Source organism: Rhodamnia argentea, chromosome 1, assembly GCF_020921035.1.
Source record: "Rhodamnia argentea isolate NSW1041297 chromosome 1, ASM2092103v1, whole genome shotgun sequence".
Taxonomy (NCBI): domain Eukaryota; kingdom Viridiplantae; phylum Streptophyta; class Magnoliopsida; order Myrtales; family Myrtaceae; genus Rhodamnia; species Rhodamnia argentea.
The window spans coordinates 4,558,606-4,584,656 of NC_063150.1; the positions used below are offsets into that span (position 1 = coordinate 4,558,606).

Consider the following 26,051-nt stretch of genomic DNA (forward strand, 5'->3'; position numbering starts at 1 on the left):
TTCCTTGGCCAGGATTAACAGATTGCATTCCTTGTGTTAGATATTCTCAATTACTTTCCCAGCAGGGAGAAACTAAAGAACTCCTGCCCTCACCTTCTTCTGGTTCTTCGCCTGTTCATGTTAAGGTCATTTCTTTTGAGCGTTCCTGGCAGCAATTGTAAAACGATGGAAGAACATCAAAGGCCAAAACTTGGCATTCCTCGGTCTATCGGCTTTAGGTGCAGGGGACAATTGGTGTTATAACATATCCCAAATAATTCACAATTGAAGTCTAATGTAGAATCATCTGGCAACATCAAATCAACTATAAATTAAAAAGACAAATCATGAAGGGGGAGTTTCAACTTCATTTTTTGTTCGCCGGTCGATTCTATTTATGGCCCTGCAAGGAGATGATTCATGAAAAGAAGCCAGCCAATGTAGCATAGCGTAGTAAAAAGTATCAGCTCCCCCATCCAGTTTGTAGGTTACATAGCCAACAAGTTTCACCTTCCCTAAGCTTTTTCTTGACGTACATTTTGACCTCATTTTAGTACAAAAGCATCGAAAATAGAACTACTCGCTAGCTCCATTTTCGCCATCTTCTTCAGCCTTCTCCTTTTCTTTCTCCTGCTCCTCTGCACCAAGAAACGCCAAGTTCCATGTAAATAAATATGATTGTAAACCAATTTTGTCACTCACGAACAGCAGAAGATAAAAAGGGGAGAAACTGAAAATGTAGACAATCCCGACCTACACAAGATTCCATGTTTATAGCTAGTGAGATCATCAATGGTGATTCATATCATTGATGTGCTCTAACGAGGAACTGAAGATGATTAGTGTATCCCACAATCCTTAGAATTTTAGAATAGCGTGCTTATCAATTTGCACTTTTTCGCAAGAAAATTAAATGCAGAATTTGACAATGATACACTGCACAGGCTACATTCTCTCTCCTTTTATGGAATATAAGTATTTTGTCAACAGATTCACCAACCATCATGTGAGAGAAGATTAAAAGAGCCGGCATATTTGGAAGGAAAGATGCTTTTTACCCCCATGACAGTAAACTCTTATGCAACTACTCATAGTTTCTAAAGGGAGAGGTAAATCAATTTCTGTATCCTAACAGGTTGTGGACAAAATAACTTTCCCCTTCTAGGACCACAACCAAATTGAAACATTTCTTCGACGATAATACCAAATTCTCCAGTCTTATTTCCTTCAAACGCATCATAAATAAAAGACAACACTGAAGTGGCAAACCTAGTGTGGCAGGAATAACCGGGAAGACAAAAGGATGGATGAAATTGGAACTAAGCCTAGCTGTTAAAAGGTGTGGCAACTGGCAGGCTTAACTTGATCGGTTCTTCTATTTGGTATGAGGCACAAAAGATAATCTATTAACTCCTTTTCACTCTCTAGGCAGTGCTTAGCGCCATGAATGACAATCAACTTCTAGACCTTCAGCAGAGACAAATAAAAGATGTTTCATCCACCAGAAAAGAATATTGAAAGTTACTTACGAACAATCTTATACATTGCCTTCTGTGTGCGTCTTTCAAGCTTATCAAGCTTCTTCTGGACATCTCTCCTTAAGTCCCAGTTAGGTTTTTTTGGAGCAATGTTTATAAATGGGTCCTACAGAATATCCACAATGCGAATTATTATTTATAGGCACCATTGGAAAGCTGGAGCACAAGCGCTGTACTCAATCAAATCAAAACCCACCTTCTTTTCAGCTGGAGGAGGTTCTGTTGCAACTGGGTCTTCAAATTTTGGTAGAAGAGGTGGTGCAACCTTTCCCTCCTGAAGTTGCTTATCTTGAGGAACATAGTTTCGGAATTTCATGCTGGGATTTCTGCACCAAATTCAAGCATCCTAATTAAAGCAAGAGCCAAACTAAGCACATATGCTCAGTATTAGTGGCATGAGTGATGACAGAAAACAGACAATGCACTCCCAACAACTTGTCACCTCTTTAAATTATTTGTTCATGAGAAATCTATCGAGTAGGTACACCAGACAGAAATTCATCAGGTGTCAAAATTCAATGAGACTTCAAATATTATACATAGATCTTTCTGCTAATTACTAATGCTTCCCTAAGTGAAAGAAAGTTTGTATCTAGGGTTGTCAAAGGCTAAGCACCGATGTTTCCATGAAACAAAAATAAGTCCCAATAAGGATGCAAGAGGACAATGAGGGCAAAGGATGCAAGATAAGTTTCTGAACAGCCTATAACAAATACCAAATAAAAACAAAATATGTCAAATTAACCCATCGGAGTGCAGCGCAACAGACTCCCGTTCTAATCAAACGCAATGGCATTGGTAACACAAGTACTATGAATGGACATCCTAAATTCATCTCTTGCCCGCCAATCAGATAAGCAAGAAGGATATGGTCATCTGGCTCGGGCAGTTTACTAAGCACAAAGTAAACTGCCAAACACGAAGAACATTACCAGATATGACGAGGAAAAACCCGAAACAAAGAATTTCGGGACTATCGCTAGAATCATCTGTGAAAAGAAAAGAAAGAGAAGGTACAAGAAGCACTCACTCCTCTTGGGCGTCATCCTCATCAACATCATTCTCACTGTCCGATTTGTCATTAGCTTGAGCAGCAGAATCCTCACTCGGAGCATTAAGCAGCTCCTGAGCGGCCCTGAGAGCTCTCAGCCTCTCTCTCCTCGCGGCAACAGCTTGCTCGATCGAGTCATCTTCCGCACCCATCTCCTCACCTACACAATCCCAAGGACCACAAACACAAGCACTGACTATTCAAACACATTTCCGCAAGCTAATGCCACGCGAACTTCACTGGAACTTGAAACGATACCAAATTCACAGCCTCCATTCCCACGAATTACGCAGGCTAACGACACCAGAAAAACAGGTGCTTAGTGGCGATTCGTCCCGTGTGGTCGACAAACTAGCTACCAAAAAACCCACTTGAAGCTGGTTTCATTGCCAGGCCATAGCTCGCAAAACAGGGTTCCACGTGTTCAGCGAGTTCGAGGGAAAACGAATTCCACGACGACCTAAGCTAAAGAACGAATCTTGCGACTCAAAATCTAAAGGGGTGGCGAGACTGACCTTAGGTTTTGAGAAGCCAAAGGGAAAAGGTTCTGGTACTGGGCGATGGCGGACCCTTTTCCCAGGTGGGTATCGTGGTTCCGTCGGGTTCGAGCAGACGAAGGATTTCGCACCAGTCTTCTCTCCCGGAGCTTCCCTCTCAGCGCCGTCTCGAACAGACTGGTCATTACCCAAAAGGAAGAACAGAAAATTACCAAACTGGTTCACTTTGCCACGTTTATCCAAAGTAATAAAGGTCGGTATTTCTTTCCTTTTTCCTAATTAAAAAAAATAGAAAAAGGGAAAGTAATAATAAGCAAATTCAAATAGATTTTTCATTAATCCATGAAATTCAAATAGGATTTTAAATGTAAAGGAAATGAAAAGGTAAAAACAAACACTTTTTATTTTTTTATTTTAAGCTGAAATAAACAAATGGACAATTTTTTCCTACTATACATGCAGTGAAACGTTATCCTTGTTGGGAAGAATCCGTTGTGCCACGTAGACTAAAACACAAAAAATAAATATCCCAAAGACCTAAACCATAAAGGGTTAATATTGCGGAAAACTCCAAACTGGTATACCTCTTACAAATTTATCCCAAACTATGTTTTTGACAATGAAAAGCTTCAAACTGGTACATTTGCGGCAAATTTACCACGAACTATTTTTTTGACCACGTAAAATTCCAAACTGGTACATCCGTGACAAATTTATTTGTGATAAATTTACTCTACGTTAGTTTCCGTTAAACTGAATTAATACAAAGAAAAACCCCAAGTTGATACATCCGTGATAAACAAAAGCGACTTCTGGTTCTCGGTGCCCGAGAGGGCACGATGATGGGAGGACCATGACGATGAAGTGGGCTAGTGGCCTTGTCGGAAGCCGGGGCACCAGGAGGCACGAGAGGCACGGTGGGTGGCGATTCCTCATCTGCAACTGGGTGAATCTTCTGTTGGTCTGCCATTAAGTTGCGACTGCTGCTTCTCTGGGGTCATACAAGTTTTGGACCATACTCTGTTTCTGCTTCAAAGCAGGGGAGCATATATATTATCAAGTTCTTTTGCTCATTGGGACTTGTCTGAAATGGATTTCCCTCAAATGGAGAAATAGGAATCCAATAGGAGAGCTCCAATACGTATCAATCCTCAACTGTATTGTACCTAATAAAGTCACATGCTAAAACCAGGATGTTTGGGAGGTAGTTGAGCTTCTCATCTGCATGAATTGTTTGTGCAAGTGACATGTTGGAATCAATGCCCGTTTTCATTCCTAAATCCAGTCAATCATGGCACTCTCAATCCCCCTAAGTCAGTGAAATTTACTTGATTCATCTTGATGTGTCCAATAACAGAGGACCACTCTGAATCTCTCATGTCGAACAGACTTACATAGACTCGGATCATTTGGAGGACCGAGTCTCAGCAGGCATTTGTCATAAGTTTCTTTTGTCTACCTTGTGATCGAATTGACTTTAGGTTCTTGGGAACATCCTTGTGTCGCAAAAAACAATGCCATTTGTGTTGATCTCGCTGGTCAATTGCATAGGAGCGAATTCAACAGCATATATACAGTCCCATGTGCTTATCAAAGGTAAACAGGTCAACTACCCACGTTAGAACGAAGACAATTCATGTGTACATTGACAACGTGTCCGGTGTTGCAAAATTTCTTGGGAAGCAATATAGCTCCAAGTGATTGTTGGCCAACATATTGAAGGATCCTAATTAGGATAGATACAAAACTCTGTCTCAAGAGTAAGATTTAACTCACAATCAGAGAGATGTTTTTAACATGGCAGCTGGTTCTATTGAGTTTCTATGCACCATGAATTATCAGACATTTCTCCAGGTACATGCACCTTTTTTCACGCATTTCTTTTTTGCCCCAACATAAAGGAAAAGAATCATATCCATAATACCAGCACAGAGAGAGAAATTTCCCTACTCCTAATTCAGCCATAAGGTGGCAGAAGGAGCTGCTGCTGCAGCAGCAGCCACCGCCAGTTACACTATAGACAGAACATGGATGCAACTCGGCATAAAACCATACTTGGCCTCTTCAATACCAGGGCCGGGTTATCATTTATCAGTTAGATGATATAAGCGGCCATTGACCCCGGACAAATCTCACATTTGCTAGAAATTCCACATACACTAGTGAGAGAACAGTTTTTTATTTTTCTTTTCTTTTAAGAAATTAACCAATACCGCCGTTTGTTTATGACAGACACGAAACATCCATGGATAATTTACTTGATTTCCATGCTATTTCAGCCTACCTTTACACTATGCAGTGAAGGTATAATGCAATAATTGATCTGAACTTCATTCAATCTCAATCTCTTGAGGGGCATCTTCTTCTGCTTCTTTGGATCCTTCTGCATCAAGCTCCTCTTGAGAAATCCCTGAAGCGTCCACTGTTCTGGTAACCCATTCCCTCAGTGGATCTTCATTCAGATCGAGCCTCAGAAGACCCGCAAACATCCCACCCATGAAAGCAACAGGTTCCTAAAAAGAAATAGTGTACAAATAGATGGTGGCAACTGAATTTGAATCTTTACAGAGGAGCATAGAACATTCTTACTGACTTAGGAGTCAACTGTTGTGAGTGCTAATGCTGCAACGGGGACAAATTGCAATATAATTTTTCCTCCGAATTTGTGTCATACAACAATCAAGATCTTTTTGGCACATCATAAGATAGACAAATAGGAAGCTTGTTTGACTTAAAATTTGTCACTCATAAGCATCTGGTGAAATTACATAGTCAAGGATTAACTGGATTGGAACGGAAATCAAGCCTAAACATAAGGTTTTTGTCCTGGATTCTCATTATCATTCAACATACAGGATAACTACTAGAGTCCTAGAGTCCTAGGGATAAAACTTTTAAGACATTTGAAACTCTTCAAAGAATGGCATTCTCCATGATCTACCTTAAGACAAACAAGCTCAAGGCCCTTCTATGCATGCTTCGTAAAATTTGCATGATTTAATCAAGTTTCCCCCTTTCTCCTCTTGATTTTAACAATGACAAAGCTGCTTTAACTATCAGACTCGTTGCTTTCACCAACAGAATTTACTAGCTCAAAACTTACAACTAGCTGGACCCATAAGACAAGCCAGGTCTTACAACCCCTTTTTCCTTCTTACGTCTTTCTTGAAGCTTACAACCACAAACAGTAAAGCCTCACGAGGGGACACCTATCTAAGACTGTCTTTAACCATTATAAAAGAACTAGTTAGATCCCTTCCCTTATTCAATCCAAATTCCCATATGGAGGACAAACCACAATCATAAGAATCAAACCTGGGTCTAACACACCCATCCGGATCCACCCTTGATAATTTCTGCTACCAAGCAAAGTGAAAGTCCTCAAAAGAAAAAAAAAATGAGAGAGAGAGAGAGAGAGAGAGAGAGAGTTTATCCCATGATCAGCTGTTGCTTAGAAACTTTCTTCTGACCCTGGCCTTGTGAAAGCAGGCCTTGAGAAATCTATATACCAATCCTTGCCTAAAGAGATACTTATCAGCTTGAGCCTATGAAAGAAGGTCTGACCATGGAAATTTAACTATGACAACCCTCTATCTGTGCTTTTGTTCTTTGCGTTCGTTTGCTTGCATATCAGGATGACAAAGCAGGACCAGTGAGTCTGCTCCCTCCTATCTCAGGCTACTCAATATACAAATGATTGAAACAACGCGATCACCTCGCATATAATAGGCCCATCCCAGAGGAATCCCTTCCATCAAATGATTCCGAAGCCTTGAATAATTACTTATTAATGTGTTTCCGCAATACATACACATCAACAAGTCCCATTGCAACAAGTGTTAATTTTTAACCTTTCTTTAAGCTCTTGCATATGCAGCAATTCAGTTTACGTCAGGTTAATGTTTTGGCAATGCCCGACGATGCACCTCAATCTAGTGGTAGCAGATCAATCTTTTGATCTCGTTTGGTGTAAAAAACAGGGAAAAAAAAAATCTCTGAAGAGGCAATATGTTTGGCATACTAATATCTCTTACAGGTAACCCCAGAAAATCATCAAAACTTTTTCACCCGCAGAGAAGGCTCCAAGAAATACTAAACACCCAATTTTCAAATCCTTTAAGTTAGAGCCCCATGATTCCTCTTAACCATGTCTAATCTCATCTATGCTACTAAAGTCTACACCATGCAGCTTCAAGGTTGGCACATCATTCAGCTAGTTCAACATAAACAACTGCTGCTTAAATCCCAGGCTAATAAATTATTAACCACGTTAAGGCTCTCTAATTGTCCATCCCAATACCTAATAGCAACCACCAAGCATTTGGCCACAACGCATGAATCAAGTTAATCACGATCCTCGTCGCAAACTAAACCAGTGAAAAAGGCAGAGAAAAGCTAGAGACTTATCCGGTCCTGAAAAGGAGTACCTTGAGAGCTTCCTTAATGATGCGTTCTTCAGTGGGATTGAGGAAAAACGCTCGGACGCCATCCCTACGGCAGCCGGTGCAGTTTCTGCGGATGCCCCTCCTTTGAGTACCGAAAAGTGGAGACTGCGACGGAGGGTTGAGTCTGGTACGACAGCCCAAATCGGGTTTCCTCAACTTCTGCAGCGGAATCCCAGAGACAATTGGAACGAACTGCGTAGACGAGAATCACGAATTATGTGGAGGAGAGAGGGATGGATGACGAACCAGTACGAACGTAGGAGAGTTGACGAGGAGAGACATTCTCGAGCGCTGCGATGTCGGAGCTGCTTCACGATTCGACAGCTGCGGAGGACGGACTGAGAATCCGGAGTGTCCGCTGGAATTTGCCGGAGAAGAAGAGACGTGTCGGGCTCGAGCCTGCTTAAGTTGATAGAATTTTGTTTAATTCCTTCCTTAAAAATTGACAAGGTCAGGCATGCAATTTTTTTTTGCCTTTTTGTGGTGATTTTCATGATATTAGAATTTCTTTTTCTTTTCCACGGCATGAAAAGAGTTATAATTCCAGGAAATTCACACGAATAATTACAGAATTATAAATGTTCAAATTCAATTTTAACAAATGAGGAACTTATTAGGTAAAAAACGATAATCGCAAAGTTAAATTTTTTTACACAAGACATTATCATTACAGAAATATTTTCAACACATGAGCTTTCGTGAAGTTTTTTCAGGTAAATCACTTGAACTTAACGTTTATCTTCCAACTTGAAATTTACTTTATCATAAAGACATATTGCTTTTTAAAAAAAAATTTAAAAAGATGATTTTAATAGTCACTATTTTTCATTTTTAAGATAGTTATTTCATAATTCGATTAACTCAAAAAAGATGTATAAAAAGAAATTGTTAAAAACTTCTATCAAAGAATTGCCAATTTAATATTCGCCAAAGTTTGTGTCCTGGTGACGCAACCTTTTTTTTTTTCTTAATTGGGACGAAGCCTTTGATTGGTGGTAGATTCTCGTCTAGAAAAAAAAAAAAAACTATTTGCGAATAAAAAGGATGATGCATTTGTATGTACTTTACTTCAATGAGATGGACAAATTATTTTTTGAAAGGAAAAAAGAATAACACACGAAAATGTTATTTATTTTTTTTCAATTTTCTTTGCAGACGATATTCAGAATAAATTGTTATACGATGGATAAAAAAGCCTATTATGTGAAAAATGAAAATGCACACTTCAGAGAGAAAAAATTTCGGTAATGGCCATTAATTTTTACTTTGACCTATTGATGTTTGGAAGTTTAAAATTGAACTCTAGACACCTCAAATTCTAAAAACGGCCGGTTTGGTTTGGTTCGGTTCGATCCGGTTCCCAGGCTGGACCGGGACCGGACCCCTAGATATGGCTGCGAGCTACTCGCGGGCCGGGCCAAACCTGACAGACGAGGCCCGAGTAAGGCGGTTCGGACATTTCGGGCTTCGACGGGCCTGCTCTTAAAACTCCTCGCACCACCGACTCTGTATCTAGGAGATTCGTTTCTCGCTGCAGGGTCCTTCCGTCTCGTGTTCCTCTCGTACTTGAGGATTATCCTCAGCTCTCTCGCTCTCTCCATCTCTCTCTTCCATGCAGATTTCGCTTGGTTTCGATTGCTCGAGTGTCGTTGTTGGTGGTGCATCTAGGGTTTCGGCGTCCGCTGGTGTTCGGGTTTTGCCACGAAATCGATGGCCGGAAGGGAAGTTCGCGAGTATACCAATCTCAGCGATCCTAAAGGTAGGATCTCCGAATTTGTATTGATTTCTCTCTCTCTCTCTCTCTCGCTCGCTTGCTCACTCGTGTCCATTGCGGTTCGGCTCGCGGTTGTTGTTAATTTGATTTGTGGAGATTGTGGATTGAAATGGAATTCTGTGTTTTCACGTGAAATGTGAGCAGATAAGAAATGGGGAAAGGGGAAGGACAAGATAGACGATGAGGACATCACGTTCCAGCGCATGGTCGCCAAGGTTAGCCCCATCCATCTCCCCTTGTCTTCGATCTCTTCTGAACCTGATCGAGTTAAGTTTTGTTTGGTGTGTATTACATACTAGCTCCTGGCCTCCATAGTGCTTGGAACAGGTAGATGATCGTTGGTTCAATTTGGTTTTGTTTGCCCGGTGGGATGATGTTGAGGGGTGCAATTTTTGAGTCGTCCTTAGGATTTTCACAGAAAATATAGAAGATGATGGGATTAAGTGAAAGAAAGGCTCCAGTGGATTGAAGTGTGCTGTGCCTTAGGAACTACACAATGAGGTTGTCCTAGGCTGGGAACTTGGGTTCCTCTGTTCATAAGTTTTGGATGCAGAAAATTACGTGGTTATTGTTTGCAGTGATCATGTCTGTGGTATTGATGGAAGGAATACGTGCATTAGCTCTTGGTTTACCTTTGGTATAAAATGTAGAAATATGCTAGTTAGTGCAATTTATGGTTCGTGCAGTGAAGTGATAGGTTATAAAGACTGTTTTTTAGTTAGTGGGTGGCGGGTTGGAGGCCAGGAGTCTGGGTCACCATACTAACCGTACTTCGGTCCTGATATCCATTAAGCTTTTGCATGAGGATGGTTTTCTGATAACATGCCCGGGCAGGGATTTTGGCCTTTACCGGGTGGCTGATGCAAGCAGATGCAAGAGGTTGCTGGAGAACGGGGAGGTTACCTTCATGGACGAGGAGGTAGGCATAGTCGCAGACAAACTTTCCCTGCGGTGCACCCAGCGAAGTGATGGGAAAGCTTTCTCCTGGGTTTTTTTGCAGTTTTATATCTTTCCTTTTTCTTTCTACCTTTAGTTCCTAGAACTTTGTCTGGGTTTGATTGTGCAGCTCTGGACAGTGATGATCTGCTATATCTCAAGGAACAAATGGAAGCTGAAGAGGATGCAGAACGCCTCCTACGCCGCACTGAAAAACGAGCATTTGCTGCGTTTAAAATATCCTTCAATGTTTGTTCTTGTTTTTGGCGAAAATTCGATGCATTAATGTTCGAGCATTTAGATTGGCGAGGTTAATAATGTGAAGATGATGCTTATTTTAGGTTTTCATTGCATTTGAAGGAGTGTACTTCACTGTCGATATCGGCTAACAAGATTAGTATAGGTTTATACTAATATGGTAATTGTGCAATGAAAATTTCCTTACTTGTGCTGTTTGGGGTTGGGCATTGTATGAGGCCTTCATGGGATATTGTGCACGATTCTACCTAGGTGTTCTGGGGTTTTTGTGTTTTGGCTCTTCTTTGGCAGCAGTTCATTTTAGTTAATATCAAGACAATCTAGCAGTGTGATCTCAGTTTCTTGTTATTGTTACAAAGTTGTATCTGCTTGAACAAAGTATATGTATTGGATTAATTGTTTCTTCTGGCATGTGGATTGTAATTTTTTATTAGGATCTCTTTATTGTATATAATGATTAAGTTGCAATCTAAGTCCCCTTGACTGGGAGAACAGAGAGCTGATGGTCAGCTTTGTTGTTGTTAGAAACCTTGATTGGGATAGTTTTTCGACATCGACACACAAATTCTTGGCTTTAAAATGTCTCAAAATGCTTCTGTCATTGTGCATGTAGATGTAGAGGTCATTAAAAGAGGTAAAAAGGAATCCCTATCACAGTGCTTTCATCTGAGTCTTCTCCTTAATTGAAGGATACAGAGCTGCGAGTGTAGCAGATTCATCTCCTGCATCCGTGCCTTTGCCTCTTCGTGTTGAGCCAAAGCCAAAGAGTGGGATCAGGTATTGTCTCTTTTCAGTGCATGTGCAAGGTTAGAATTTTTGGGTTTCTTCCTCTTCTTAACAGTTTTCAATATCAATCTAACGCAGGCAGCAAGATCTCCTCAAGAAAGTTGTGGAAATCAAGCCCAAGCGGCAAAAAGTTTCTAGCCCGCCAAATGTGAATCGGGCAGCCACCATATCCAATGATCATGTAACTTCTGAATCGAAGGTTGACCATTTGAAGGAGGAGCCCACGCCAACAAAAGCAGAGGATAAAACTCAATCGTTAAATCCTGTTAAAGGCTTGCTGGGCATAGCATATGAAAGTGATGATGAGGAATGATTGAAGAATGATGAGTGGATGCACGTGTGCGGTTCTGCATGCTAAGTTTTGATGTTTATTTGAAGTAGGAAACGTAGTATAAGACATCGAATCTGGCGTAAGTGTATCTTTTGGCACCAATTTATGACCTGGCATTGCAAGCCTACCAAATTTGCGCCTCGATTTGGTGACGTTCTCTCTTTCCATTTAATCACCGAGAATGATTCTGATTTGGTTCATGGCCTATTAAAATGAAAGGTGCTTCGGTGCCCATCACTCCAGCAATGGCACCGAAGACCATAATTCAGGTAATCGGATATTTACTTTTTTTATGGGCGCTTTTGAGCTTTCAGAACCAACCTTCAAATGGCCAAGCCCCTTTCCCTGCCCTCGTGCTCACGATTATTAGAAGTGGACGATAAAGTGGTCGTTTTTTTTCATCGAGACCTAGTTTCAGCAAGAAAGTATTTCGATTGCGAAGGATTCAATCCAGCCAAATATCTTAAAAGAGTATCGCTGGACTGTTTTGTGACGGATTTATTGTAGAAAACTTGGAATTGACAGTCGGGCATTGCGTCAACATTCTTCACGATGAGTTGACCAGGATTTGGTTAAAGTCCAACTTACTCTGGTATTCAATAATAACTTTTGCATATACGGACCCAAGTCTAAGCAAGTTTCTCACGAGAATGAGACGATGTCCTTCCAAGAAGCTCATGATCCAGACTATGTAACTTCCGAGAGAATTTGTTCGGCGATTTGGTTATTAACAAACAGGATCCCAGAAGAGATGAATCTCTGCTTTAGCTACATGAATTCAGATCGTGGCTCAAAGAGAAACGTGCGTGTCAATGCAAGAATACTAGGCTTGATGTTCAAGTGAAAGTCTTATTCCAATACAATAACACATGCATCAACTGGTACACAAGTCACTGCAATCTAACTCAGTGTGTCCTTCTCCTCCTCCTCCTCCTCCTTTTACCCTATCACAAAGTTCTGAACCTCTCAACACTATTATTCCACTAGCAACCGTACATGTATTCCTTTTCCATGGCCCAAATCTCTACCGGCGGCAGACTACTCCCCGTCCATTGCTGAACTTGCTGGTGCACTCCATTGCGCTTGCCGTCTCCAATGCCAACGGCTTCACCTCCGCGGACGATGCTGTCTCTGGGTCGAAGATGCAGTACTGACAGTCCGCGGACGAGAGAGAGGACGTCCTGTACTTGTTCTCACCTCCCATGATCGGCATCGCGACTCCTCTCTTCACTGGGTTCTGGAAATCGGGCCTGTAGGTCTGCCCCAACACGCCCTCCACCCGCTCTGAGAGGTCGAAGAACCTGAACTGCACCTCCAAGTGCGCGAAGCAGTCGTCAGCGGGGATCTGATAGTTGTGGATCCTGTCGTCTTCCTTGGTGATCGGCACTACGCTCGCAGAAATTTCCAGGACGCCAGGAAGAGTCATGGTGATCGCATTCTGGTTAGCTGTCCGCTCCACGGAGAGAGGGCTATCCGGAGCCGACCAGCTCGAGAGGTGACCGTCGGTGATGTGGACCAGCTGGTCGTCGTAGGTGAAAGCGAGCTGGTCAACTTTGTTGTCCCAGTGGGCAACCTTTTTGGCGGAGAGAGTGAAGGTGTGGCGGTTGAACCTGAGGCCTAGGGCTTGGATCCACGTGTTGTCGCGCTTCCTTCCCTCTGGGCGGCGACCAATGAACCGGGCATTGATTTGGAGGTTCTGGTCAGAGACGAGAGCGAAGTGGCGGTTGGTCTCTCCATGGAAGTAGAAGACTATACCGTCGCCTCCAATGAATCTGGGGTCGCCGCAAGCGGAGCCTACTCCATTGCAGTTGGCCGTGCGGTCTGCAATTAAAACACCAGCAATGGTTGAAATGGTTTAATCATGTTGCATTACTAGATAGTACACTAGTATCTTTGAGATTAGTATAATTGCCATTACTCAAGAAATTGGATCTCTGACAGCATATAACTGCATGAATTTTTCAATGCTATGAATGGGACTAGCACATATATCTTCTCTGCATGGAAATGCATGAACAAGAGGGACAGAGAGAGACATACTCTTGCAAGTAGCTTCACATTTGGGGGTGTTGCAGTCAATAACACAGGCCTTGGCAGTTGGGTCAGCAGGCTTGAAGGATGGGCACTGCTGAGGGCAGGTGATGTTGTGCCCGAAGCACTTCGTGAACCGGTCATTGCACAGGACCGACTGGGGCGGGAACACCTTCCCGGCCACGGCGGAGGGTGGAGGCGGGGCCAGCCCGGCTGGCGGCGGGGGCGGCGAGGGGTTGCCGTAGAGGTCGGCATTGCTGAGGGCGATGGAGCTCAACAACAACAGAAGTGTCATGAGCAGTGCAGCACTATGGGCCTCCATGTCTAACCTAAACTGTGTTACTAGGCAACACTAAGGGTTAGTGAAAGGCCTCAAGAAACTTGCTTCCCTACCCTACTCATTTATAGAGTGGGGAAAGAGAGATAGAATTGAAGTAAATGAAGTAAGCTGGAAAACCTTGGATCTGCTGAATTGAATTGAATTGAATTGAATTGGAAGTAGCAACTGGGGTTTGACGTTTCATCTGCATTGGGTGTAGAGGAGGGAAATCTGCATACAATTCCTTATCTCAAGTACATACAGATCTTCACTCTCGAGGAGTAGAAACCCCACCATGTGCAGTCATGAGGAGTTTGCATGTGTAATTTGCTTATTTTTATCTGCATATTAACCGCACAGAATGAACCGGAAGATCAAGAAGAGCCAGCTTATCTACAGTTCAACTTTGAGGATTATATTAAATCCGGAGATGAAAAGATGGTCCGAGGACGGTGCTTTCTCTCACACCATGCGCTGTCAACCCTCTGATTCATTTCATCTCAGTCGATCTAAACATCCGTCCATACACATAAGTGAGTTGAGTTGTGCATTGTCTACATGGGGATAAAGATACAAACGGTCTCCGAACTTTAGCCCAGTATGAAATATGATCCCTTAACTTTAGCCTAATGTTCAACGTAGTTCCTGAACTTCTAGTACATATTCAATTTAATCCTTGAACTATATGAAAATATTCAATATAGTCCTTCCATGAATTTAGGTTGAGGGACAGCACAAAGATTTTCATACAGCCAAGGGACTACATTGAACACGTACCAAAATCTCAAGGGTCATATTGAACAAATTAAAAGTTTATGAACCACATTAAACATTAGTCTAAATTTCATGAATGACACTTAACAAATGAAAAGTTCATAAATCACATTGCACGTTGGACTAAAGTTCATGGACTATTTTTGTGATCTTGTCTTATACATGGGTCCACGGCTACGAGAAGGAGGGTCTTCAAAGAAAGAACAAGCATGGATGAAGACTATGTGTCGTGATCTAATGAAGCTAGAGAAGCTAAATTTGATTGGCTCATCGTACGTAGAATCAACGTAAAGGATCGACCAAAAAGGGGTTCAGATTCTCGTCCCGAACCTTGCATTCTACGGGATCTCGGGTGTAGAACAGCCTCAGTTGTTTCACTTTTGTGTCGAGAAGGCAGCATCTGGTGCTCTCTTGATTTGCGTTGCACGCTATTTGGTTGCTTAATGATCTTTCTTGAAATTTGCAAGTTGAATTCACTTTTTTTCAGCCGACGTGATAAATCTTAGCCAACCATAATCTACGAAAGTATAAAAAATAAAGCTTAAATGGAATTCCACGTCAGCGCCGGGCGTCCTGGTCAGCGATTTCATAATAAAACGGCCCGGATCGACTCAATTGGCATAAATACAAAAGATTTAAGACTGAATTGACATCAATACGATAGATTTATAAAAAAAAAATTTTACACTCTTCTGCGATTGATCTGCTTCAGCGGTGAAAGATCAATTTACAAAGTTGTGATTTGATTTAATTTTCCCATTGATTGAGTAATTTTCCTTAAGTACTTCCCAGCTATTCTATGGTGAATTTTTAACCTAGAACGACTCGGTGGAAAATCAACATTTTGACAACGGGGAGAGACACGAACGTTTTCACAGACCGAAGAGATCTATAAAAGCACTTGGCTTTCCTCTTCCCAGAGAGGGAGTCGCGATTTGCGCTTTTAACTAAGACTTTCAGCTCAGAAACAGATAGATCGGACGTCTGTTTCTGCCTCGAGAAACTCGGGAGCTAAGTCGGTGGCTATGGCGGTGGACTATCATGCTAGTTTCCCTTCCATGTCGCCGGCTAATCACGGTTGCGCTCCGGGGTGGCGAAAGAAAACTTCGTCATTCGACAAACTGAATTCAGGGAAATTGAAAGGATTTGCCTGACCACACTGAACAAATCTCCAAGGGCCATCTCCAAAGGTGACTACTGGCCAGAGTGTAGTTTGCATTTCGACATTATTTTTATGAGCAAGTCATTAAATTACGATTGTCCTGCGCATCGAATCCAAGGGGAGTTGGAGCGTTAAACACGGAATTGAATGCTAAACACATTGTAAATCCCCAATCGCTGTATCCTAAGTCAGATCTCCACACAGTCAAATTCGCCCGAGGAAAGATGAAGAAAGAGTTTCGAGGCAATCAAGAGAGCGTCCACGTTCAATTTGCAATAACGTGCAAGAGAAGAAACATCGACGAGCTTGGCCAGTTAGATTCATCCGACTGTTGATACGATATGCGTAGATTTCGACGAAGGAAGTGACTCCGATGGTTCATAAGAGTCTTTAACTCTTTGCCGGATCTCTATGAGATTATACGGTTTATTTCAGAAAGATATGAGGTTGGACTCATTTGAAAATATGGGGGCAATTTACTTTATAGTTTTCCAAAGATCAACAGTGTTTCGTCGCACTTTCTGGTTATCGATAGAAGACGCTCCGATCCCTCCTATCTAAGTTGCGTGAGTGATGATGCACCACAGAGGTTAACCGGGTCTCCTTTGATTCGGAACTAAAAGGTTCAATTATAAAGAATGAAGTGCAGTTTCACTCGTTTCCCTTTCCGATGAGATCTGGTTCTCGAGGTGGGTTCAGACTCGGATGAGTATATCTCAACTGGAAACCTCAAAGGCTGCTTCAAACCGGGTCTCCTCCGAGCGGGAAATCCATAGGCAGAGCAGATATCCCTGTTGACATTAGGCATTTTAGCATCAACAGATTAACAACTTAACATCCCATGGTGTAAAGTAACAAAGGAGGACAGGCTCGAAACACAAAGCCCACCTAAAAAAATAGCCGACCACACCATAAGCCAGGCTGCTATGAACAATGCAAGTTCATGAGTCGGTGATAAACAGGAAAGCGCCACATATGCCTCTACGATTTTCATTTGCTAGCCAGTCGATCTTCAACAAGCATATTGATATTACTTTTCTTGCATAGCATTTTACCCATCCAAGGCTATGTGAACTGTGTAGCAAAATGTTCATCCAAGCATATGAGATCAATCGGAATGGACCTGTCATTTCCTCAATGGTGAAGCAAGGACCACAGCTAACGGATCATCATCCTAAGCCTACCTCAATGGCCAAGTCTTGCACTTCAACTCGCATCACTTTGGGTTTCTTGCCCTCGTCTTTACATATGAGAATTGTACGTCTCCAAAGACGATTGTCAAGAGACATGAAATCTACAAGAGAATCACTTTGGGCGCATATGAGATTGTATGTCTCTTAAGAGGATGGTCAAGAGACGTACAATCTACAAGAGAATCAAGTCCTGGGCCAATTGCCATGTCGCAGCTCCCAAAGCTAGGAAAGCCACTTCTGCAGTTCTGGTCTAAACGATGTTATCTGTACAAGACGAGTGTATCCAATGAACTGCTTGGAAGCAAGCAGCACAATGGTACCTGAAACTTGAAAGCAGCATAGTAGCGAAACATGCAAAACACTCTTATTCAACACTTTGAAGGATTCGAGAGCAGAACAAATTGAAAATTGACTTGGTTGAACACACAGACGAGACTGTGAAGCCCAGATTAACCACTATTTCATATGAACAAGGAAAACATCTTCAGATCGGGGTTGATCATATAATTACTAGCCTCGCTGCGGACATGCTATCGCCGTCAGCTAATACATTACCGACGTACTCGAGCTCCAGCAAGTGACGGAGAGAGAGAGAGAGAGAGAGAGAGAGATCACCTCTGCTGGACGCCGGCTATCGGAACTTGGTCAGGGAGGGAGGGAGAGGGCTACGACGAAGCCACTCTGCTTCGTGAAGGCCGAATGAAGAGTGACCGTGCGCGCCCACAAGCGGCGGCGCTCCTTCGAGCACTGCCGCCGCTTGTCATTTTCCAATGGGACGAGGCCCAAATTTACTTGCTAGCATCTTCTCCGGCCCGCGAGTTCAGCTCAGCCTTCATGGCATGGCATGACAAAGGGTCGAAACCGCGTGGACCCACCACGTATTTATATGATCTTGGTCGATCTCTTGAAAAAAATCGAACATGGCGATGCATGTCGTCGACGAGCGACAACTAAAGTTTGTGCTCGAGCACGACTCTGTCTTTTCCCTCGAACAGTATTCCATCTATGTCATCTTTGCTTCCCACGAACTATGCTTTCCATGCTGAATTGAAGAAAGAAAGAAAAAGGCCCGATCAACGACATAGCTGTCGATTTGACATAGAAAAATCGTTGCCAAATATTCCTCAAAGCTGTCCCTTGTCATAAATTTATTATCAACTCCTTGTTCCCTCCGCTTCTGAGCAGAATCTTGCCTTGCACAATTCGTCAGAGGGTGACGGTTAACAGGTATGAATTTCTGCAAAACACACAACCCGTTTGATTTTCCGAAGAAAAACATGCCTGTTTTCATCTTTAGTTCCACCATTGATCATGAACATGGCTTCTAATGCATTACTTGGCCTTGCAAATTTGATTCTTATGGCTCAGTTTTCAAGTATTACACTGTGTACGTGGTGTTTATTACGCTTACGAAAGGGATGATTTGGTGAGGCTAAGAGATTATCTGAAGTCTCCTACGTTTAACGTGAGAGGAAATTGGTCAGGACCGCCTTGTACCAACAACAGTAGCAGATGGGTTGGTGTTTCTTGCTTGAACTCACATGTTGTCCACCTTGTGCTTGATGAATTGCACCTCACAGGGTCTCTCCCTCCTGGATTCCTGGAAAATGTTACTTTCCTGAGTAGACTTAGCTTCAGAGACAACTTCATATCCGGTCCCCTTCCTAACCTTACAAAACTTGTATACCTGCGAGATGTGTTGCTCTCTGGTAACCGGTTCTCAGGTCCGATCCCTCTAGACTATGTCGACCTGCTGAGATTGAAGTATTTAGAGCTGCATGAGAACAATTTGAGCGGGCAGATCCCGCCTTTCGGTCAATTGACTCTGGTAGGTTTCAACATCTCGTATAATCGTCTCGAGGGCCCTATTCCACAAACTCGTGTTCTTCAAAACTTTCCAAGAAGTTCCTATGATGACAACACGGGTCTTTGTGGAAGACCCCTGGAGACTCCATGTCCAGTGGCACCTTCTCCATATATTCCACCAACACCAACTCCTGCACCTGTTCCATTTATTCCACCACCGGTCCAGCTAACGAAAGGTCTACGAGCATGGATTATTGCTCTTATTGCTGCAGCGGCAGTTCTGGTTCCTTTAATTAGTGTGGTCATTTTCGTGTTCTACTGTAAAATGGGGTTCAGTAGAAAAGAGCAAGCAAGAGAAGATGAGGACGGTAAGAATGGATAAGACACTGAGTCTTGCCAATAAATCCTAGAAACTAGCAGCGCATTCTGTAATGAATTTACGTGAACTTTCTGACTAGTTCATTCATTCATTTTATGCTTTGACAGTTGAAAGATGAAAATAGCTTTTAAAAGGTCTTTATGCTCTGAGGTTGTCTTTTTCAGTCAGTGGTCCGGTTGAGATGATGGAGAGAAATAGGCTTCATTTAAAGAGCAGGGAGGATCCAGAAAGGACAGTGGAACTTGATATTTTCAGCAGGGAGATTCAAGCTTTTGACTTGGATGATTTACTGAGAGCGTCAGCTGAAGCACTCGGAAGAGGGAAACTAGGAACTACTTATAAGGCGATATTGGAGTCCAGTTCGGTCGTTGCCGTTAAGAGACTCAACAACATGAATGGGCTGGGCAAGAAAGAATTCAAACAGCAAATGCGTACGCTAGGAAACCTGAGGCATGAAAACCTTGTCAGGGTCATCTCCTTTTACTATTCCAAGGAGGAGAAGCTGGTCGTCTCTGAATTTGTCTCTGGTGGCAATGTGTTCGAGCTTTTACATGGTTAGTTCAGATTCCTTACCATTCCAATTTGATGCTTTGAAAATCACTTGAGTGTTTTCCTCTGTCAAACACCAATGAAAGGCTTTATTGTTACCGTTTTTGTCGTGTCATCTAATTACAATTGTGTTCGACTTTTACAATTAGGCTTTGAATTCTGTTTTGTGGGTATCAGAGAACAGAGGACCTGGAAGAGTACCTCTGGCTTGGGACACGAGACTATCCATCATTAAGGACATGGCCAAGGGCCTGAGTTTCCTGCACCAGTCTTTTTCATCTCAGAAAGTTCCGCATGCAAATCTCAAGTCTTCCAATGTTCTTCTCTCTCGTAGCAACCAGAACTTTTGCACTAAGTTAGCAGATTTCGGGTTCTTTCCATTACTTTCACCACGGAAGTCATCAGAAAATCTGGCAGTTGGAAGGACGCCGGAACTTTCCCGGGGAAAGAAGCTTACAAACAAATCGGACATCTACTGCTTCGGAATAATAATACTAGAGCTCATGACTGGTAGAATCCCGGGGGAGACCATGGATGATGATCAGGAATTGGCCAGTGATCTTTCGGAGTGGGTGAAAATGACGGTGCACGGTGAGTGGTCCACTGATATATTGGATGTGGAAATATTTGCTGCCAAGGAAGGGCACGATGACATGCTCAAGCTCACAGAGATAGCTCTGGAGTGTACGGATTTAGTTCCAGAGAGGAGACCTGAGGCGAGTGAGCTTCTTAGAAGAATAGAAGAGATCGAGATCGGAAACCAAGATAACAACTGAAGAACCCATGACCGTTTCAAGTAAAGAACTTCAAGTTTTGCTGCTCCAGCAACGGGTGGACCCAACTCTTTAACTCATTCTTTCGACGCAAATTCTGCGCATTCGTATTTCTCAACAGGCATCTGTATGATATTGATTGCAGATGCCACATGAAATCACTTCAACCCCACGGTTCGTCTTTTGACTCAAACACAATAATTATCAGGCCTGGCCTAGCTACAAGAATGAAATTCACGTTCTTGTAGTATTTGGCGATCGCTATCATCGATGGACAGCTTAGACATTGATCCTACTATTCTTTCATGTAATGAGCAGTAACAAAGCCTCTAATTCAAAACTCTGGTTCTGGCTGGCTTCCAAAGATTTCTATCTGTTGAACAGATGGACAGTGTCTCATTCATATTATGCATTAGATTGCACGATGATGTTTGTTCGAGGCCAGAATGATTATTCCTTTAGGTGGTCCTTTTGATGTCTGAAGGAAGCCATATTCAGGAGACAAAGGAATGAATCCATGAGAACAAGCATGCAAAGAAAAGTATCTGCCTCAGTTATCAAACCTGATTGGGAATGCAAAACGTTTGTCAATAACACTATAATAAACGAAACAAGGAAATAAATATGACACCAAATTCACTTGATTTATGAAATAAGGAAATAAATATGACACCTAATTTACATGATTTCGGTGGATATTATAACCATACTCGAGTTACTTAAACACTTTTTGTATTTTCCAGCTCTGGTTATATCCATAAGGCTACGCTTGACCTTAAAGACAAAAATTAGCATATCATATCCTGTGTTTGGTAGATATCTAGGATAGGATAAATGGGATATAGCCCGGATAAAAAATCCTAGGGAGGGGAAGGAATAGACCTGGATAGGATTTCTCAAGAGAGTAAACACAAGAAGAGCCAAGCTTTTTCCACAACCACCACCTCTCCTCTGCGTCGGGCCAACTCTCCGCCGTACTAGGCCGCCTCTCCGGCGGCAGCGACAATCAAGTGTAGCCACCTCTCGGGAGGCATAGCCGAGTATCTTCACAATCTCCTTCTTAAATCGATAGTTTGGCGTGATATTAGATCACTTCCCTTGGTCTTTAGTTGCTCAAGTCTTTTCAACATTCGAAAGGAATATCAACGTGTTATGAAGAACTCGAGGTTAATAATCGACTTTCAAGGTAGCTCTTTTGGACGATCTGCGCGAGTGCATCTTCAACTTGTGAAAAGAGACTGAATAATTGCATTGTTCAGCACTTGTTTACTCATTCGACAGGATAATGAGTAAGATCAGTGGGTTATTTTCAAAGTTTTTACTCCAAATCAATATCCCTGGTTCTACTAGGTCTGCTCAATCGACATCACACTTGAATTTAGATGGCACAAATATCTGCTCAACAATAACTCACTCATTAGAATGCATCATTAAATAATTTCAAAAGTATTCTGATATTTTAGCAAAACATAATCGATCTTAACTGCGCCTTACCTCTATTTATCCGACATTATATCCTGTACTCATTAAACAAGAGATAGTATATGACATCCATAGATTTCTTATCCTATCATATCTAGTTCTATTCTGATTAGAAATCCGGACGAACATACGCAACCTGACTGTAGGGATTAGTGCAAGTCAACCAAGTCCATGTTCGACCTTCCTTTTCTATTTTATTATGCCGACTCCTGTACGGAAAGAAATTTGCGTGCCTCCTTTTTTCCTCTTTCAATTTCACGGTCAAGAAGTCCGAAAAGAAGTCATGTAATTCACCTTTCACGTGACCGGATTTTCGCCACTTCAATTCGGTACGGATTTCCTTCACAAGCTAAAACTCGATATATAATTCTTACATAAAAATAATTGTGGCAATTCTATTATGTCGTGCCATTTGAACTGCTCCATTTGTTTTGCAGAAAATAACTTTCATGAATGTTTTTTATATTTTCCGACGTAAGATTCTCGAAAGATAACGAGTCAATAAAAACATTTTCTAATCATGAAAAAAACACATTAAAAAGTGAGGACATTTTCCTTCATCTTTCCTTCTTCCATTCTTTCACATTCATTTTTTTTTAATTATTATTATTTTTATTTTTTAAATTATATTATTGTCTCTCCTTCTTGGGCCGGTCACCGGACACAGCCAAGGAAGGTGATCGGCCTCGAACAAGCGAGGCCGACGAGCTCGACCTCGCCGACAAGTGGCGAGGATCCGGTTCTCCTTTAGCCGGTTGCCGACCGTCGTCATGCCGGCAATCGGTCAAAGAAGAGGGGAAAAGGAAAAAAATGAAAAAAGAGAAAAGTGAGGAAAATAAAAAATAGAATTTAAAAAATAAATAAGCAAATAAAAATAAGATTTATTAAAAGGGGCATGCGGGAAAATCAAATTCGATTTTCCAAATCGAATGGCGAAAAAATTTTCAGGTTTCGACTTAACATCGAAAAATATTGTCATTTTTCTGAAAAAATATTTTCACATTTTGTCAATTGAGTCCATCTAACCAATTTTGATAAGAGATTACTAACATGGACTTTGACCATCCTATGTGGCACGGTGAGGTCAAGCTAAATATTTTCAAGAAATAGAAAAGTAGATCACTAACGTGGACTTTCGCCGTCCTATGTGCTCGGCATTACCGTTGACAATTTTAATATTTATTTTAATTATTTTTGAATTTATTATTATTTATTTATTTTTGTTTCTTTTTTTTCTTTTTTCCTTCGCCAGCCACTACCGGGCCTCGTCCATGGCCGACAAACATTGCGGGCATCGGGCAAGGGACACCCGAGCCTAGGTTGACGAGGGCCGCCCATGCCCACCCTCACATGGGCTAGTGTGGGTAATCCTCGCTCTTGCATAGGCGACCGCCGACCATCGACAAGGTCCGACGGAGGCAAAAAGGAAAAGTAAAATAAAAAATAGAAGAAAAGACAAAATCAAAAATAAAAAAATATAAAATATAAAATTTTTATTAAAAATTATTCACGCCAGTCGTGCCCCGTAGGGTGATCGACGTCCACGTCAACAATTTTAGGCTAAATTTGATCGGATGGACTCAATTAATAAAATATGAAAATATTTATGACTCAATTAATAAAAGTAAAAGGTTTATGATTTAATTGACAAAATCTTAATTTTGAGACAATTTTCTTAAATTTAGAAGATAAACACGAAATATAAGATTGAATGAACACAAGATGATAGATAAGACTATACATCTCCCAAGGAAACAAGAAGGAATGAAAGAAAAGAACGAGCAAGAAACGAAACGATAAAGACGACGGACCGTTTCATGTTTGGAACAAAGATTGATACGTGTCGCGGTTCCTGCACCCCAAATCACAAGTGTCCCGCACGAGTCCAAGGCTGAAGCACCAAGACACTTCCACCTCGCCGCCATGCAAAGAAGCGAGAGCAGCGCAAGTAAGCCACCAACCTTCCATCGTCATCCATCTTGTTTATTATACTCTCTGTAAGAGAAGAGAAGAGAAGAGGAGAAGAAACGAAGCCGTGCGAGAACGAGCGGAAGGAAAAGGGAGATCCGAAGCCGAGTGCTGCTGCGAAACTCTCTCGTTTGGGGAACTTGGGACAGCGTGAGGACGTGAAAAAGGGACATAAGCTAAAGCCCAGCCGACAAAGATGCCGCCGCCGGTTCGGAGCTACGTGCTGTGGAGGGACGATGAGGCCACGCACCCGGACTCCATCCGGGCCGCCTTGGCCGAGTTCTTCTCCACCTTCATCTTTGTCTTCGCAGCCGAAGGCTCCATCTTCGCTCTCGGTATAATCCTCATCGTTTGTTATAGTTTCGACACGAGTACAATTGGTTTTCCTTCCTATTTGTATGTCTAGCAAAGTAGAACTTATGATTCGTGTGCCTCTTGATACGAACAACATGAGAGTAATGTTTCATATGGTTAAGGATTTTCTCCAACAATTCAAAGGCCATGCGCCGTTCGAATAAATTTTAGTTTTAAGGAGGATCTAGGTGTTCATAATGTTTCTTGTCCCCCTTTCCCGTTTTTCTTTTTTGTCAGATAAGATGTACACAGACACCGGCACGACAGCTACTAGTTTGATAGTGATTGCGCTCGCATCCGCCCTATCGCTCTCTGCTGCCGTCGCATCCAGCATCCATGTCTCCGGCGGCCATGTCAACCCGGCCGTCACCTTCGGGGCGCTGGTAGGAGGCCGGATCTCACTGGTCAGGGCCACATATTATTGGATCGCGCAGCTCCTTGGCGCTATAGTAGCCACGCTCCTGTTGAGGCTGGTCACTGCAGGAATGGTACAAACTACTAAATTCTCGTATAAGCTACTGATAGATCGATTTTATCACAATTTTCCTTTGTGCGCTGGTTTAACAATCAATTGGAAATGCGACGATATGCTCTGGCAGAGACCGCTCGGGCTCATCTTGGCCTCCGGAGAAGGCGAATTGAGGGGGCTCCTCTTGGAGGCGGTGATGACGTTCGCGCTGGTCTACACGTTCTACGCTACTGCGGTCGACCCGAGACGCGGGAGCCTGGGGATCATCGGGCCCCTGGCGATAGGATTTGTCCTCGGGGCGAACATCCTGGTGGGGGGCCCGTTCGATGGGGCGTCCATGAACCCGGCGAGGGCATTCGGGCCAGCGCTTGTGGGGTGGAGGTGGAGGCACCACTGGATCTACTGGCTGGGCCCGTTCATCGGGGGCGGGCTCGCCGGGCTGATCTACGAGTTCATGGTGATACCGACGATGGAGGCGCCGCACCGTCCTCTTCACCAGCCGTTGGCTCCGGAGGATTACTAGGGTTTCATTTCAAGGGGGGGATGGATTTTGGGTTTTGTCTCTTTTGCATATGAAAGGTAAGCGAAGGACTTGTTGTGAACTTGGGTGTGGCCTTGTGTAATAAAACACCATTTCTATGGAAGCAAGCAATGAGTAAGAATGCCACTACAAAATGGATGCACACCATAGCCAGCATCCAATAGAATTTCCACTGCTCGTGTCTAATAGTTTCACACAATCCTCGTTTCGCGACATTATCGATATTTTACGGTTAAAAGGTTAATATTACGAATTTTTTTTATTTAATATATTTATGATTAATTTATTTTAAATTAATTTTTTATTATTAAAAATTCTAAATTGATATATAAGTTTATTTTAAATTAATGTTTTGATCATAAATTTTTTTAAATTAATATACCTTACAATAAATTTATCTTCCGTTTTCATGGTATTAGCTTTTATAATAATTATGATGATTTTAAATTTCTAATTTCCTCCGTCTTTGTGGTATTAGCTTTTATAATAATTATGATTTTAAGTTGCCGATTTCATAGTGAAGTTTTCGTGGCACTAGCTCTTATAATAATTGTGATTTTAAATTGCCGATCTCACAATGAATTTATGAGGTACGCTGATAGCGAGCACCATTTCAAATAATGCACTTCAAATTCCGCATCGGTAATATTGGCATC

General features: G+C 42.2%; 6 protein-coding genes and 1 long non-coding RNA gene across 11 annotated transcripts; 3 read left to right on the forward strand and 4 right to left on the reverse strand.

Moving 5' to 3' along the window:
- Positions 1-219: 219 nt before the first annotated feature.
- LOC115757254 (coiled-coil domain-containing protein 12) lies at positions 220-3,262 on the reverse strand. 2 transcript variants are annotated; one of them, XM_048282639.1, is made up of 5 exons: positions 3,084-3,262; positions 2,548-2,728; positions 1,714-1,843; positions 1,509-1,623; positions 220-617 (listed from the first exon to the last, which is right to left on the reverse strand). In XM_048282639.1, exons 2-5 carry the CDS (start codon positions 2,718-2,720, stop codon positions 556-558), a joined length of 480 nt encoding a protein of 159 aa, XP_048138596.1. In that variant the 5' UTR covers positions 2,721-2,728; positions 3,084-3,262; the 3' UTR covers positions 220-555. The 2 variants fall into 2 exon arrangements, with proteins under 2 accessions (XP_048138596.1, XP_048138600.1); XM_048282643.1 differs by lacking the exon at positions 3,084-3,262 and having other exon boundaries at positions 2,544-2,696.
- Positions 3,263-5,261: 1,999 nt separating this feature from the next.
- On the reverse strand, positions 5,262-7,927 carry LOC115757255 (UPF0426 protein At1g28150, chloroplastic). Of its 4 annotated transcripts, none has more exons than XM_048282655.1 (3): positions 7,758-7,927; positions 7,493-7,676; positions 5,262-5,578 (listed from the first exon to the last, which is right to left on the reverse strand). In XM_048282655.1, exons 1-3 carry the CDS (start codon positions 7,790-7,792, stop codon positions 5,396-5,398), a joined length of 402 nt encoding a protein of 133 aa, XP_048138612.1. In that variant the 5' UTR covers positions 7,793-7,927; the 3' UTR covers positions 5,262-5,395. The 4 variants fall into 4 exon arrangements, with proteins under 4 accessions (XP_048138612.1, XP_030553278.1, XP_030553277.1 ...); XM_030697418.2 differs by having other exon boundaries at positions 7,493-7,669; positions 7,757-7,927; XM_030697417.2 differs by having other exon boundaries at positions 7,493-7,677; positions 7,762-7,926.
- A 1,060-nt stretch (positions 7,928-8,987) lies between these two features.
- LOC115757253 lies at positions 8,988-11,737 on the forward strand. Its single transcript, XM_030697414.2, has 6 exons — positions 8,988-9,269; positions 9,429-9,499; positions 10,155-10,203; positions 10,351-10,457; positions 11,173-11,255; positions 11,343-11,737. The coding sequence occupies exons 1-6, from the start codon at positions 9,221-9,223 to the stop codon at positions 11,575-11,577; spliced, it is 594 nt and encodes a 197-aa protein (XP_030553274.1). The 5' UTR covers positions 8,988-9,220; the 3' UTR covers positions 11,578-11,737.
- Positions 11,738-12,537: 800 nt separating this feature from the next.
- On the reverse strand, positions 12,538-13,978 carry LOC115757251. The gene is made up of 2 exons (XM_030697410.2): positions 13,636-13,978; positions 12,538-13,416 (listed from the first exon to the last, which is right to left on the reverse strand). Exons 1-2 carry the CDS (start codon positions 13,946-13,948, stop codon positions 12,620-12,622), a joined length of 1,110 nt encoding a protein of 369 aa, XP_030553270.1. The 5' UTR covers positions 13,949-13,978; the 3' UTR covers positions 12,538-12,619.
- Positions 13,979-16,640: 2,662 nt separating this feature from the next.
- LOC125316017 lies at positions 16,641-18,037 on the reverse strand. Its single transcript, XR_007199317.1, has 2 exons — positions 17,690-18,037; positions 16,641-17,338 (listed from the first exon to the last, which is right to left on the reverse strand). It is a non-coding gene; the product is annotated as an uncharacterized LOC125316017 (long non-coding RNA).
- A 266-nt stretch (positions 18,038-18,303) lies between these two features.
- Positions 18,304-20,928, forward strand: LOC115757277 (probable leucine-rich repeat receptor-like protein kinase At1g68400). The gene is made up of 4 exons (XM_048273979.1): positions 18,304-18,329; positions 18,443-19,248; positions 19,424-19,813; positions 19,986-20,928. Exons 1-4 carry the CDS (start codon positions 18,304-18,306, stop codon positions 20,582-20,584), a joined length of 1,821 nt encoding a protein of 606 aa, XP_048129936.1. The 3' UTR covers positions 20,585-20,928.
- A 3,105-nt stretch (positions 20,929-24,033) lies between these two features.
- Positions 24,034-25,414, forward strand: LOC115757273 (probable aquaporin TIP3-2). Its single transcript, XM_030697444.2, has 3 exons — positions 24,034-24,366; positions 24,623-24,873; positions 24,985-25,414. Exons 1-3 carry the CDS (start codon positions 24,228-24,230, stop codon positions 25,375-25,377), a joined length of 783 nt encoding a protein of 260 aa, XP_030553304.1. The 5' UTR covers positions 24,034-24,227; the 3' UTR covers positions 25,378-25,414.
- The last annotated feature ends 637 nt before the right edge of the window (positions 25,415-26,051 follow it).